Source organism: Mchenga conophoros, linkage group LG15 (assembly GCF_057382185.1).
Source record: "Mchenga conophoros isolate Kocher_MC1m ecotype Shallow Benthic linkage group LG15, M_conophoros_male_GT1.1, whole genome shotgun sequence".
NCBI classification, from domain to species: domain Eukaryota; kingdom Metazoa; phylum Chordata; class Actinopteri; order Cichliformes; family Cichlidae; genus Mchenga; species Mchenga conophoros.
The window spans coordinates 23865796-23880706 of NC_140540.1; the positions used below are offsets into that span (position 1 = coordinate 23865796).

A 14911-nucleotide genomic window follows, 5' to 3' on the forward strand; every position below is an offset into this window, starting at 1 on the left:
TAACTCCAAATCACCTCATATTGATGAAATCAAAGGTTGCACTGCCTCCACCAGGAAAGTTTGTGAAAGAGGACTTATATGCAAGGAAACGTTGGCGCAGAGTCCAGTATCTCACTGAGCAGTTTTGGAGTAGATGGAAAAGAGAGTACCTTCTGAACATATCTATGAGACAGAAATGGCACCTACCACGTCGAAATCTTAAAGTCAATGACATAGTCATTATCAAAGAAGACATGCTTCCCAGAAATCAGTGGCAACTGGCTCGAGTGGTTGAAGCACCAGAAGAAGATGACGGTTTGGTCCGCAGAGTCAAGCTTCAAGTTGGCGATCGAGGCTTAATAAAGAAGCAGAGAACAGCACACAAACCTCACGTAGTTGAGCGACCTGTTCAAAAGCTTGTAGTTCTATTAGAAAATAACTAATTGATGTTTCAATCAATACTTTCACATCAGGCGTATTTTGCGAAAGTTTATTGATGATGTATTTGAAATTGTGTTCGTTCTTGTAGTAATGTCCATATGTTAAAGCTGGAAATCATGTAAAGAATGTTGTTTGTTATACATGATTTGGTGGGAGTGTAAATGTCCAGTTTTGTTTATTGATCTAAGCCTGAACAGCTACGCGTAGTGTCCAGTAGAGGGCTCTGTTGTTTAGTTAGCGGCAAGCTGCACTTCCAGCTCAGACCGGTTTTTGTGGCGCACATGTCCCAGTAGGCAGCTCTCAATGAAGCGTGAAGCAGCGTGATACCGGACTCTAGCAAAATTAACAATTTGCAGCCCTTGGAATGCGGAGCGAGGTACATGTTTTAAGTTGTATTTGTTTGCTTAACTGATATTTTGTTGTATTTTCTGCATTATTTGAGTTCATATTTGTAATAAGCGTCTAAGAAAATGTATTTTGTGTTTCTGTTTAGTTTTCACGGTGCATTGGTGCACCTCAGCACTGTTAGATTCTGAATGAATCTCAAAGTAAAAATTACTGCACCCGTCGAGGCTCTCTCTATTTCTTCCTTGGTCCGAGGGACTGCTACACATAATGATGATCACGTTTGCATTCTCACACACACGCATTCACATGAACAGAGAACACTGTGAAGAGGCATGTAACTGCAGTAAAATATGTTTCTGTAATACAAATCTCAACATGACGGAGCTGTAAAGGCAGCTTTTATTTTTATGTAGAGCCAGTTTGACTGCAAAAGGTCAGATTGTGTGTTAGAGGTAAACTGTCTACACAAACGCTGATTTATCTGATTTATTATGCTGAGGCCTGTAAAAACAGGTCTAGCAAGACTGACATAGACACACGTGGTTAAGGAGCAGAACTAATTCTTTACTTGAATTTGACATCAGCATGCACATGGTTTTACTAAATAACCCTGAGTTCATGAGCAGCCACATGAAGATCTGGAAAAAAAGAGTTTTTGTTGTTGCTGCTGAACTGACATCGTAACATATTAATAACTTAGATTTAGCTGGTGTTGTTGAGCATATTAAAAATCAGTCACCAGGGAGACTCAGCTGGTTATAGTTTTATTTAAATTGTGGGGACAGAGGAGTCTTAACTTATATTTCTGTAGCGTTTACAAGAATTCTTGTTTTTATGGTCAATGTCATCAAATTGCTTGAATTACAGTAAATATTATACAATATACATATAATTTAAAAAGGACAGGTGGAAATAAAGAAGTACTTATTTTATTTTCTCCTCTCTATTTCTAAATTGAGACATATTCAGGTGCATTAATTATTTATTCTCTTTATTATAGTTTCCTGTTATGCTATCAGCTTCTTTTATGAATGTTTAAGACTCAGAATGTTTTTTTTTCACTTCTTTATTTTTGGAGCGCAGTGGAACGAGGAGCAGCGCAGGGGCACCATCTGCTGGCCAAAGTGCAGAAGCACCAGTGGACAGCTGTGTTTCTGCAGAAATCAACACTGAAGTTCTGTTCAGTTGTTTTTGTTTTTACCCTGACATTACAGGAGACATGCTGCTCGATGTTTTTTAAATTAGACATTAATAAGAACTGCTGAGCAGAAACTGTTTCGTGTTTTGACATCTTTGGATAAAGAGGATGGATGTGACAGAAAGAATGAATGGACAGAAATGGAGCATTTGTTGGGGGTTGGAGCATCCTCTAGCTACCAATCATGAGATACAAAAAGATGTGTGACAAGAGGTCCATATGTGGACGAGCTTCAGGCTTTACATTCAGCCCAACTCGCTGTTTAAGCTTCTGATGGTACAAATTCATCCACACGTGCTGGACTCCTTCAGCTTAATGAAGGAACCTCTGTAAGCTTTAATGAGATGACGCATTTTAGGGTTTTCACTTTAAAACAGTGAAAATAATCCATGTTAGGAAGCACACAAGGACTCTGGTGGTAGAAAGTATTAGGCTTAGTATGTGATTGCTCTCCTGATGGAGGTATGCAGTTTTGCTCAGGTCCTGATTTCACTAAATGTGTACAACAAAAGTGAAAAATGCAAAATTATCCCAGCCAGTAAAGCTGCTTGTAGAGTTTACCAAATTTATTGCTCCACTGAAGTCAAGCAAAGTTGGGAGAATGTTTTTGGTGCCGTTTGTTTGGTGTGTTGTTGAGATTTTGCAAAAACTTCCAGGTTAAATTTCAGAGAAATGGAAGATAATCTGAAGATGTAATGCAAAATCAGGTCACTAGGGAATTATATGTTAGGACACTGGCCTTGGTAGGAAAACTTCAAGGAAACTTGGAGGGCTCCAAGGGATGACATGTGGCTCAAGAAGTAGATTCAGTTGTCTACTGATTGGAAGGTTGGTGATTTGATCCCCAGCTCCTCCATTCTGCAGGTTGAAGTATCCTTGGGCAAGATACTGAATCCCAAGTTGCCCGTGAGGCATCCATCAGTGCATCGATCCAACATAGCAAGCGTGTTTAGTTAAAAGTACATGTATGAGTAAATGAGGCTAGCAGTAAAAAAGGACTTTGAATGCTCAAATTCAATAGAAAAGCGGCCCAAACACACCACGGCTGCCCTTTAGTTCCTCTCTTGCAGTTTTATAATGAATCTTTTCTCATTTGAAAGGGATAAAAAGATCTTGTCATCATTCTGAGGTTTCCTGTCGTCTCATTCTGCATTCAGCAGCACGATGCAGCTGTCTGCCTTCCAAATGGGAATCTGGGGGAGAAATCCCTTTAAGTCAGAAACCCTGAGAAGTGATCGTGGGTGAGATGGCTCGTTACAGCGACCAGCTGCTGTGTCAGACTTCCAAATCGAGTCTTAATGTTCAAAAGCCTGAGAGTCATTTTCTGCCAGGGAGCGCAAAGCTTCTGTAAAGCCATCAGCCTCGGCTCTGCTCGCCACAATAAGCTGCCATGACCATATGTGCAGCGCCAACATACTAAAGATGGAAAGATGGAGGCTGACATCAGCAGCACTGGCACGTTTTTTTTACCTGAGTCACCTGTAAAGTTTAGATTAGGTTCTTCAGATAGGAAAAACAAACTATCAAAGCTATCGCTAGCAGACAATAACTTCACAAAGATCATTAGAAAGACAATTTTGTATAATTATCAGTCTTATACGTGTCAGGAAAACATTTGTTCTTTTGGGAGCGACATTCAAGCAAGAGGTTAAAGATGATGATGAACACACCAACGAGCTGTGATGGTTTGCCTTTGATCAGGAGCATGTGAAGTCGTCAAAGGTTTACAAAGCTTAACATTTACTTTTGAACAAATACAATGAGAAATGAAATGAGAAAAAATAAACTTCATTTTTTGTTTTCATTTCCACCTAAGAAAATGCTACAGTAGGGCTGTGCAATGGTTACCACTGTAGCTAACCCCATGTTTTATGGAGGTGTTTGATGATTCATTATTTTACTCCTTTTTTCTTAACCAGGTTTGCTGCCTTTTTAAGTACTTACAATTAAAACTTTCCCTCTGTCTCTGGACACTTGTGTGCTAATGCCGATATTCCTGGACACAGTTACATTATAGGCACTAATTAAAGACATCAGATGTCTTTAATTAGAACATATTTCTACTTAAAGTCAGTTTAAACGAGTCACTATTGGTGTGGCTCATTTTAACTGTGGTGACTTTGTTGCTCAGTTTGGATAAAAGGATGTGAATGAATGTGCCTCTACTCACATCAGGTCTCATTATGTTTTAAAGACTTCAGTATAACACAGTGGCCCCGCCAAAAAACAAAACAAAACAGGAAAACACTGTATCCCAGCTGTCATACAGAAAGTGGCAGGGTACAGTCTGGACAGATCACCAGTCTGTAGACAGAAAACCATTCACATGTACAGCCAATTTAGAATTAGAATTGCCAGTTAACCTAACCTATGCATGTCTTTGGACTGTGGGAAGAAGCTGAAGTACATACAAGCACACGGAGAACATAAGTTTCTAGAAAGACACCAGCCAGCAGGGAGATTTAAATCTAGGACCTACCACCATGGCCAGCCCAGTGGTACAGAGGTTAGTTGAATTAAAAACTCAGGCAGTGCTAACGGGATATTGCTAGCATCTTTTTTTATCTTTTCATAGGAAGAAGTTCTTGAGCTTGAACCTGCCGGTTGGCTGAGGTCTTTCTGTGAGGAGCTCGTATGTTCTCCCTGTGTATGAATGGGTTCTCTCCAGCTTCCCCAAACAATCCAGACATGCTTGTTAGCTGATCTGGGTGTAGGTGTGAAAATCCAGGGTGGACTGTGTAACACGTAGGACAGACTCCAACACCCCCACCCCTGCTGCAACCCTGAATTTAAAAAGTTGGAGGAAAATAGATGGACTTATTCTGATAAAGCATGACAGCATCCCATCAACATTTGTCTTTTCTCTTTTGTAGTTTGTTATTAAGGAATCTGTTCACCTATCATTTCCCCCCCCCCATTTAATTACCACCATCGATAACTCCACAGTTTTCCCTTCTCCTCAGGTTAAGAGCCTCTGTGTCATCCGAGGCTCTTAACCTGATCATCCGATCATAAAGTATGATCGCCTGAATGTTTGAGGTAAACAAAGAATTCTTTTTTTTTAAGGTTAATTTATTTAAAATACAGTTAAACACAGGTCCTAATACAGATTTCTACAGAAATAAAAGTAATGTATGGGTGCGTGCATGACGCTATATTAAATGTTGAGTCTATTAGCTCAGATTTTTTTTGCATTTTTACATAATATCTCTTTCTATAGATAACTGCAAGTTGCTAACTAATTGCTTAAAGACTGCTGCTAATGACTGTACAAATGAAACAAACATTGATTCACAACATTGTATGAGATTATAAGAGTAATTGTGATACTTAAAATACATTTTGCTTGTAACATACTACTACAGCTAGATACTAGATTGACTATGAAGGTCAGAACATCAGTAGGTTTTAATTTGATTAAATGAGCATGATCACTTAACTGCACAGTTAACAGCATTAAAATCAGCCAGTTTTGTTAAAAAGCCTATTATCAAAGAAGATTTAAAACTACGCATACACATCATTATAATAGTAAACAGAATATTTTACAGACTTAAAATACAACATTTTTATCCATTGGTAGAGACACAGGAGTATTTTCTTTGAGAAAATCTGCCCAACTTTGGGTAGAAATCCTCTTTAGAAAACAAGCGTGGATTGCCCGATCCTGGTTCTGTGCAGCAGCCACCCTTTCTTCATGTCCTGAACATCTGGGTAAAGTGTTCAGGTTTCTCCTTAGCTTCGTTAACATCTCCATCAGTGCACGAAGGACATGCACCCCTCATTTCCTCTTTCCTGTTGGAAAAAACAAACAAACAAACAAACAAAAACATGATAAAACTGATTATTATCAATTATGTGGCATGATGGACATCAGTGTCTGGGTCAAATCCTGATTCATGGAGATCCATTCCTGCCTCATTAGAGCTCCTAGATGATCACAGTTTGTGACTTTCAGCTTTTTAAGGACTGACCAAACGGAACAAATCTGTATTTTCCAACATCACACAGGATCATTACATAAGGTAAAAGTGATGATTAAGTGGCTCAGATTAACATTTTGAAGCCATGAACAGAAAACTTTCCAGATCTCAGTCCTCAATGGTCAGTCTTTACACTTAAACTCCCAGAGAGCAGCCATTTGGCTTTTCTACCTATAAAACCCGGAGAGCAGCCAAATGGCTGGTAGGCTTTTAGCTAAGCTTTAGCTTCAGCCAAGTGGAAGCTAAATTGGCTAGTCATTCATATGTATATTAGGTTGTTACCTGGGAATTCTGGAGGGAGGGGAGTGGGGGTGTGTGATTGAGCTGCTAAAAGCTGTGCACTTCCTTTTGTGTTTCATCTTGATGCATTCTCAATCATCCAGGGAAATAAATCTCCAAAAGTCACCAACTTGGAGTGTTTCAGTTTGCCATCTTAGGGAGAATCAACACACATGGGTGTATGTCCTTTGTTGCTGAGATTTATTGATAAAACCAGTACAAAAAACCATGCAACACCTACACTTTAGCGTGATGTCTTGGAAGCGGTTTCGTGCCATAGTTCCAATTATCTGTGGGTTTCCCAGGTTTGCTGACCAGCAGTCATTTAGAGATGGAACCCTGTTAACCCCCCGCAAGATGACAATTGCAATAAATGCCATTAGTTCAGGGAGGTCCATGAACCAATGAACATGCTCCATGCACCATTCAGCAGGCCATTTGTAAATATGTGTACAAATGGTTGGTTTTTTGTACTGTTTTTTGTAAGCAGGTGGATCTGACCCCTCATATAAAACATATATGCAGGTATTTCCTGGATAATCCTCCTTTTAGTATTAAGTATAACACAAAGCGAGTGACTGAGCTCATGAACTCATCAGACTTCTAGAAGGCCAAAAATCATTTTTTGCGGTCAGGGCAGTCACCCCCTGGTGACAGGATTTTTCATCAACGTCTTTAACAAAGAGAGACAGTTAAATATTCCTGAAATGTATGGTTGGTTTGCTTTCTTATTCCCCCCCCCCACTTCACACCTGTGAGATATCAGGTGGTTTAATGTGAGTTTACAACCACTTATTTTCTTTGTCCAAAATTTCCTGCCAAAGCCCCAACTAGTGACGGGTGACATCATAAATCTGAGAAACAACAATTTACTGGCCTCGTACATTGATAAAATAGTAATAATTTGTTCAAGTAAGTAGTGTTTCTGGGCTGGCTGTCTAGTTCCCTAAAAACAAAAAAAACAACAAAAAAAAACAACAAAAAACCTCAAGGCAAACAAACTAAGCAGCATGCTGCCAACAGGTCATTCACCTTGGATGTATCTATAAGGCTGGGAAAGACAGGGAAGCTCCATATTGATGGCTCATGCCAAAACTCCATGTGACGATCTAAAACACAAAATCACAAACAGAAAACTTTGAGAAACAGTTTGGCCTGGTTACCTGCAGCAGTGAGTGATGGAGATATAAAGAACATCACTGAAGTAAAAAGATGAATGGAACTACAGCAGAATTTGGCTGTGAAGTCAGTTTTCATCATAGCAAAGTTTGTTTGAAGTTGTATGTTTTCCAGATGGTTTTAGCAGCAGGAGGAATGTGTGGTACAGCTAAACGAATTAAGTCATTGAATTGATGGTTCAGGCCTGTGAAGCTTTCACTTTGAGATGCGTGGAAATCTGTGCAAGAACTAAAAGACTCATTTTCAGGCTTGTGAAACATATTGTTGTTGGTTGGCTGTATGGCTGCCTTTGTGTAATCAGGAAGCATTACTGATTAAGCTGTTTGCTGAATAAGCACCTTTTTGTTGACAGTTTGTGATCTGTACATGTACAAGAGAAAACTGTTAGATTAAAGCCTGTCAATGAACTACACACGTGTCTTGAGGTGGTTTCTTCTTAAGGAGTTTAAATTTGAAACCTCTGCTTTAAGAGAAACTAATGTTAACTGCTTAACTGTCTTCAGATTAGCGTGCCAGTGTGACTTCAGTTAAACAGTATGTACCTTTCAGTAGATCACTCCAGACTGCTATTTCTGATGGTGTCTTCAGTTGTGAGGCTGGTAGGGACACTTTTAGCCTCACGCTGATTGAGCACGCTGGTCTGTAGTCAAGGACAAGATCCATTCAGTCACACTTCAGGACATCAGGTAATTTTTGATGAGGAGCTTCAAACATGTGTAGTCCTGTTGCATCTCCAAACTTTTCTCCAAAATGACCATGAAGTTGAGTCGACGTGGCATTTTTACATCTTCTTGATGATTTTTTTGTCTGCAACCCAGCTAAATTTCTTCTGGAGTGTCATCAGCCAGCAAAGCCTTCTTCTCTCTTAATGAATCCTATTCTTGCTTCTGTTGATCTTGTACTTTTTCTTGCTAGTGTTGGTCATATTACAGCCAGGTTTACAAAAAAAAGAGAAAAATAAAAAGCACGTGCCGTTTTCAACAGCCATCTCTTCTGAGTAAAATTTTTTCCATTGCTGCCCATATGTGTATGAACAAAATGACAAAATTAACAACTTCATTTTCATTAAAAAAAAAAAAAAAAAAAAAAAAAAAAAAAAAAATGTTTGCAATATCCTCCAGTAGGACTCTACTGGAAACACAAATGACTTTCTTCATTAGAAAGCAATTTCTTGAAAAACTTCAGAAGAGCAAAAAGTGACAAAGCTCCACGAAAGAAAGAAAAATGTCAACATGGAAAAGCAGGTAATTCAACTTGATATCAATTAGCGTTAGTGGAAGGGACAGTTTAAAAGCTGACTTTTGAAAGATAAAGTCATAACAAACATTTCATTTTACTTCCTTTTCTTGGATTTTTGCTCTTGCTTTGGTGTCTGTTTACATAACTCTCAGCTGAGCACCGTCACAATTTAACTGACTCAGAAGGAACAAGCTTGTGTGCTGATTGGTTGAAGACATAGACGGGAAAGGGACCAATTGCCATTATGCACAGTACAAAGTGAAACAGTAACAACATTTTAATTATATTTTGATTATCAAAGGAAAGTTGGAAGAAAGTTGGAAGAAATTATTTTAAATTAATATAATATGGACCCCAAAGCGCTTTACACTACATTTAGTCATCCACCCATTCACACACACACACACCTTCACACACTGGTGATGGCAAGCTACATTGTAGCCACAGCTGCCCTGGGGCGCACTGACAGAGGCGAGGCTGCTGGCCCTCTGACCACCACCATTAGGGAACGGGTGAAGTGTCTTGCCCAAGGACACAACGATCGAGACTGTCAGAGCTGGGGCTCGAACCGGCAACCTTCCGATTACAAGACGAATTGCCAACTCTTGAGCCACCTGAGTAATTGTATTCAGTTGTGCTGCACATGGAAAAGTTTCTGGACACCAACCCTCGAGGACTGGAGTCTGTTACCTGTGCTCTAAAAGATCAAGATAGTGAGCACAATTCCCACCAAATAAATCTGGATGACTGAGTTTAACTCATTACTCTCAGTTTTCTGGGAACTGTTATAAATAGTCTGGCTTCAGAGAGGGACCACCTGACCTCTGGGGAAAATTCTTTAAAAAACGGGCACTGTCACTTTTGTTTCTTAAATTTGAATTTAGTTGTGTGTTAGAAATTCTAATCTTTTTGAAGCTGCACACAAGCGAGTCCTGTAACCTCAGCACTGGTAGATTTTTATCAAGTCATCCTTTCTGTGAAGACTGAGAGCAATGCAAACAGACACACGGCGGCAGTATTTGGTCTTCAGTCCAACACATCCATCCTCGTTTCCTCCCATCCCAGGTTCAGATAGGAAATTAATTCTGCTCTTCAGTCATGACCTTTGTTAAAAAAAAATTGTGTACTTTTCTATATTACCCCTTGAGAATTACGAGAAGGTCTTTTATAGATACAAATTCCAGCCGTTACTGCAACTGCAACTACAACTGCAACAGCAATAATCACCCCTTCTCCAACATACAGGGCCACTTTCAGTCCATCGATCCTCTCGCCAGGTTTTTGGCCTGCAGACAGAGGTGTATGATTGGACTTTTGTTAGATATCATCTTATAGAAAAGTGCCCTCTGCAACATCTTTATAACAAAATTTATCTTATTTATCTTTATAAACTCACCAGAGTGAGCGACTTTCAGGTTGACAATGCTGACGACAAGAATTTCTCTCTTCATGCGGCTTGGTCCACTCTGAAAGGCTCTGCACTCGTATATCCCTGTGTCATTAGTTGTTACATTCGTCATAATCAAAGACAAATCCCCATGTGTCATATTTCTGTCCTTCACATCCACTCGGTTGATAAAAGATGGATCTTGGTCTTCTGAATCAAGTTGTTCATCGCGATAGCTGAGCACATACTGACTACTGTTAGCTCTGTGCCACTCTAAAACCTTGACTGGAATATTTTTAGGATTTCTGCAAGGGAGAATGACAGTCTCTCCAGGTTCAGCTGTGACATTTTCCTGTACTGAAGGAGCAGAATCATCCCCCACCTTCAGCTGATCCATTTCAGGGTCATTGGTTGTGCTGGAACCTGTCACAGCTTTCAAAGGACAACGGTTTCAATACTTTGAATAATGCCAAACGTACAACAAACGCACTTGATAAATAGCAAAGAGAGATAAAAGCATATCCTTTTAAAAGAGTACGTGTTCACCAGCTGAGATTTTATGAATCTGAGACCTACTAATGTCAGTCCAGATATACCTGTGAAGGAACGTGAGATATCTAGCAGCAAGCAGGATGTGAGAGCTTCATCGGGTATATCTGCATGTTATTAAGAATAATGGAAAAGTGACGTGTGAGACAGATAGCTGATGCTGCACCAGTCTACCTGTGATATAGCAGAATGTTCTGGTAAATAGCGAACTGAAGGAGAAACTGATTTAACAAGCAGTCAGTTTTCCAGATCACACTTATTGCGTCTATATTTGAGTGTTAATTCATCAGAAGGCTAAAAGATTGAATGTAGAGGATTTTAATGCAGCCCTGCACCAATTTAAACTCCTGGAGACACATTGATACAGTGGGATGCAAAAGTTTGGGCAACTTTGTTAATAGTCATTATTTTCCTGTATAAATCATTGGTTGTTACAATAAAAAATGTCAGTTAAATATATATATATTATAGGAGACACACAGTGATAGTTGAGAAGTGAAATGAAGTTTTTGGATTTACAGAAAGTGTGCAATAATTGTTTAAAAATCAGGCCGGTGCATAAATTTGGGCACTGTTGCCATTTTATTGATTCCAAAACCTTTAGAACTAATTACTGGAACTCAAATTGGCTTGGTAAGCTCAGTGACCCCTGACCTACATACACAGGTGAATCCAATAATGAGAAAGAGTATTTAAGGGGGCCAATTGTAAGTTTCCCTCCTCTTTTAATTTTCTCTGAAGAGTAGCAATGGGGGTCTCAAAACAACCTTCAATTGACCTGAAGACAAAGATTGTTCACCATCATGGTTTAGGGCAGAGCTTCCCAAAATGTGGGGCCCGCCCCTTAGGGGGGAGCAGGGGGGGGACGACAAAAAACGCTTGGACACTGCTAGCACGGGGCTCCCACACAAACACAAAGCAGGAGATGAAGCATCGCTGAATATGTTTCCAAACCAACTTCATTCTAAGCCAAAGACTAGAAAATATGGTGACGCATATCTGCCCTTTGGCTTCACCTGCACAAGTGCCGAGGTAGGTCTCCCCTGCGGAATTGGTTTTCCCTGCGTCGGGAGCAGCGCTGGGCTATTCAAAAAACGGACAAACGGTATCCCACATTCTTGATTTTTAGTTTACAAACACTTGTTGTAATGATTAACTACTCCTGACATTTTGGAGATGTTAGCTCTTTATACAGTAAAGTTACAGCGGGATAAAAATAATATCAGGCTGATCCTGCAATGATTTGTCCCCCGGTTCAAATCACGGACAAACAGCATCCCACAGTTGTTTATATTTTTAAACCCATTTTGCACAGAGAGGCATTTTTTGAAAAATGTATTGATAGCAATGTTGAAAATTATTACACAGGAAAAAAAACAACTACACGTAAAATAATCACACCGTGACGCCTCTGCCTTTCTAAATAGAGGGACAGTAATTGCGTGTTTATATGCAAGCGTGTAAAACCTGAAGATAGAGATAAAATACTGTTAATCTGACTATCTGCCATTCTGCAATTCATCTCATGTAAACAACGTGGTGCACAGCGTGACGTGAAAAAAGGCACATACCTTTGACGTTGCGTGACGAACTCTGTATTCCTCGTCCACACGTAAACGCAAAAAAGGAGTTTTAAAAAATCTCAGTTTTCTGTGATTAGAAATGCTGTTTACGTGTGGACGAAAGGCCCAAACGCATAGAAACAGCTGCGTTTTCAAAAATACCCGTGTAGGTGTGGATGTAGCGTAAAAGAGTTAGTAGTTTATTTTATTATACCTGTAATTTATTGCAGATTACTTGTATTTGCTTAATTGTTTACTAAATGTTTGAGGTGTGAAATAAACCGCAATGGAGCAAAATATGGGTGTGTGTTGTTGGAGGATGTGTTTGTGCGCACGCATGGGGGGAGGGCGCAAACATTTTCTTGTAAAACAAAGGGGGACCTAACAAAAAAAAAAAAGTTTGGGAACCACTGGTTTAGGGGAAGGATACAGAAAGCTGTCTCAGAGATTTAAGCTGTCTGTTTCCACAGTTAGGAACATATTGAGAAAATGGAAGGCCACAGGCTCAGTTTTCAGCTTATGTTTTGACTCGTAGTGCCGTCTTAAATTAAACCCCTTAATTACAGCCACATTAGCTCCACAAATAAGATACAGGTTTACCAGCAATGTTTGTAAACATATATTCAGTCTCCCGCCGCCGGTGCTGAAAGGCTCTGTTTTCAGAATCAACTTTTCTCTTCGCCATTGTGAGGGGCTAGCTAACAGAAGTTTGACCTGATTGACGGGGGAATGTTCCCAGGTAGCCTAGCGTTCTGCAAGGAGGCTGCAGCGCTGCATAATGGGATCTGTAGTTTGTGTGTTATTAGCGCCTCATATCGCCGGGTCATGCATAACAATAATAATAAATCTATATAAAATGATCTCGCGGGGCGGATATAAATGTACGCTGGTCCGGCTGTGGCCCGCGGGCCTCGACTTTGACACATGTGGTTTAGAGGCTGTAATTTCTGCAAAAGGCGGATCTACTAAATATTGATTTCATTTCTTTTTTTGTGGTGCACAAATTTATGCACCTGCCTGATTTGGTTTAAACAATTATTGCACACTTTCTGTAAATCCAATAAACTTAATTTCACTTCTCAAATATCACTGTGTGTGTCTCCCATGTGATATATTTAACTGACATTTTTTATTGTAACAACCAACGACTTATACCGGAAAATGATGACTATTAACAAGGTTGCCCAAACTTTTGCATCCCACTGTATGTGTCTGTAGTATTTATTAAATAACTGTGTCCAGATCTGACAAGGTGTGAGCGGTTTTACAATGATTTACAGAACAAACTCACCATGATGCTCACCTGCCAACACAGACACCGCCAGAATCGGGATTATCAGATAGTGCTTAACAGCCATTTTCACAAACTGAAATGACAAGAACAAACACTCCCGATTTTCAGCCAATGGGCATTTTTGTTTTTTGCATCACTGTATAAAATATAATTCTCTATGAGAAAAAAAAAAAGTTCAGCAAGATATTCCACCATGCTTTTTCATGTCAGAAAGCTGCAAATAAAGCTATAAAAGAATAATGTTCCACGCGTGAAAGGGTTTGCAATATTTTACCAAGTGCTTAAACGTAAATATCACAAAAATAGTATGTATTGCAAGCAAAAGTAATTAAGTTACTAAGCTTAAAAAAGGATAACTTGTTGGTCTATAATATGTGAAGCACATGTCAAATGTATCCCTCATGAATGATGTCAAGTCATTTTAAGCCACAAACAACATTCCGATAGGTAGAAGCTGCAATCAGTTTTTGGCAGTGACTTGTGAAAATGTCGCAGCTGAACGCAGCTTGATAACAAATTATCAACTGTAATAAAGAAGTAAAACTTTTAATACAATCCTTTTTTCGCACGCACGAGATCGGGGTAGGATCAAATAATAGGCGTGATGAATACCGGAAACAGCCGTTCTGAGTTATTAGCTAGCGGTTTGGTTAAAACTCAAAATTGACAGTTCGATAAAAAAGGCGAACAGACACTTACTAGCAAAAAATATTCTGCGGGTCAGACAATGCCCGACATAGGTCTATTTATGTGTTTTATGCTGTTTAAATCGTGAAAATGTAGCATTAAACTAAAACGTGCTGAGTCATTCAGCGAGCACACTGCGAATCAATGAAAAGGTTAACTTAAAAGTTTATCTGACGTCTTAGACTTGAAAACTTGTTTTGGGGGTAAATACCTGTTTGCGTAGCATTCAAGTTGTATGTAAATGCATAAAATCATCCAGCTTTCCAAATTACCTTGGCTGTATGTGCCCGTTTGAAGCTGAAGCAAGCACCGGGACAGCCAACAGGAAATGTGGGATCGCATGGGCTGCGGAAGACTATTAGTGCCACTGGAAAGAAAAAAAAGTGGGCACGTCTTATGTTTTTTCTTTTTTCAAAACTCTGAGATTAAAGTCAGAATTGTGAGTAAAAAAAGCTCACAAGTCTGGAAAAGGAAAAAAAAAAAGACTTGCCCACTTTTTTTTGCCAGATGTCACCAAAGATGACTGTGTTAAAAAGCTTCTAGTAATGAACCGCTTTTCATACAAGGTCCTTTGCTTCAATCTGAAAAATGTAGACAGGTTGTGAATGCTGCCTAAACCTTGACAGAAAGCTGTGGAGGACAGGAGGACCATGACACTCAACTGAATATCACTTTTACAGTCCCATACAAACATCAGGATCGATTACACTAATGTTAATGTGAGTTTGTTTATTGTGGTGCCTAAGCAGGTTTTGTTTGGTGGTGTCAAGTCAAACGTATGTTTGT

At 39.5% G+C, this 14911-nt stretch overlaps 1 protein-coding gene across 3 annotated transcripts; it reads right to left on the reverse strand.

The window, feature by feature from the left end:
• Window positions 1–5037: 5037 nt before the first annotated feature.
• On the reverse strand, window positions 5038–14481 carry LOC146558402 (uncharacterized). Of its 3 annotated transcripts, XM_085247747.1 has the most exons (6): window positions 14337–14458; window positions 13448–13511; window positions 10043–10465; window positions 9787–9932; window positions 7261–7337; window positions 5038–5761 (listed from the first exon to the last, which is right to left on the reverse strand). In XM_085247747.1, exons 1-5 carry the CDS (start codon window positions 14349–14351, stop codon window positions 7272–7274), a joined length of 714 nt encoding a protein of 237 aa, XP_085103873.1. In that variant the 5' UTR covers window positions 14352–14458; the 3' UTR covers window positions 5038–5761; window positions 7261–7271. The 3 variants fall into 3 exon arrangements, with proteins under 3 accessions (XP_085103873.1, XP_085103871.1, XP_085103870.1); XM_085247745.1 differs by lacking the exons at window positions 5038–5761; window positions 7261–7337 and having other exon boundaries at window positions 8498–9932; window positions 14398–14481; XM_085247744.1 differs by lacking the exons at window positions 5038–5761; window positions 7261–7337 and having other exon boundaries at window positions 8498–9932; window positions 13436–13511.
• Window positions 14482–14911: the final 430 nt, after the last annotated feature.

Excerpts from the sequence above, each read along its gene's own strand:
- LOC146558402 (XM_085247747.1), bottom strand. Across the intron at positions 10,466-13,447 it reads GGCGGTGTCTGTGTTGGCAG|CTGTGACAGGTTCCAGCACA; the intron begins GTGAGCATCATG and ends GTCCTTTGAAAG. Across the intron at positions 9,933-10,042 it reads CCTGAAAGTCGCTCACTCTG|GCCAAAAACCTGGCGAGAGG; the intron begins GTGAGTTTATAA and ends CTCTGTCTGCAG.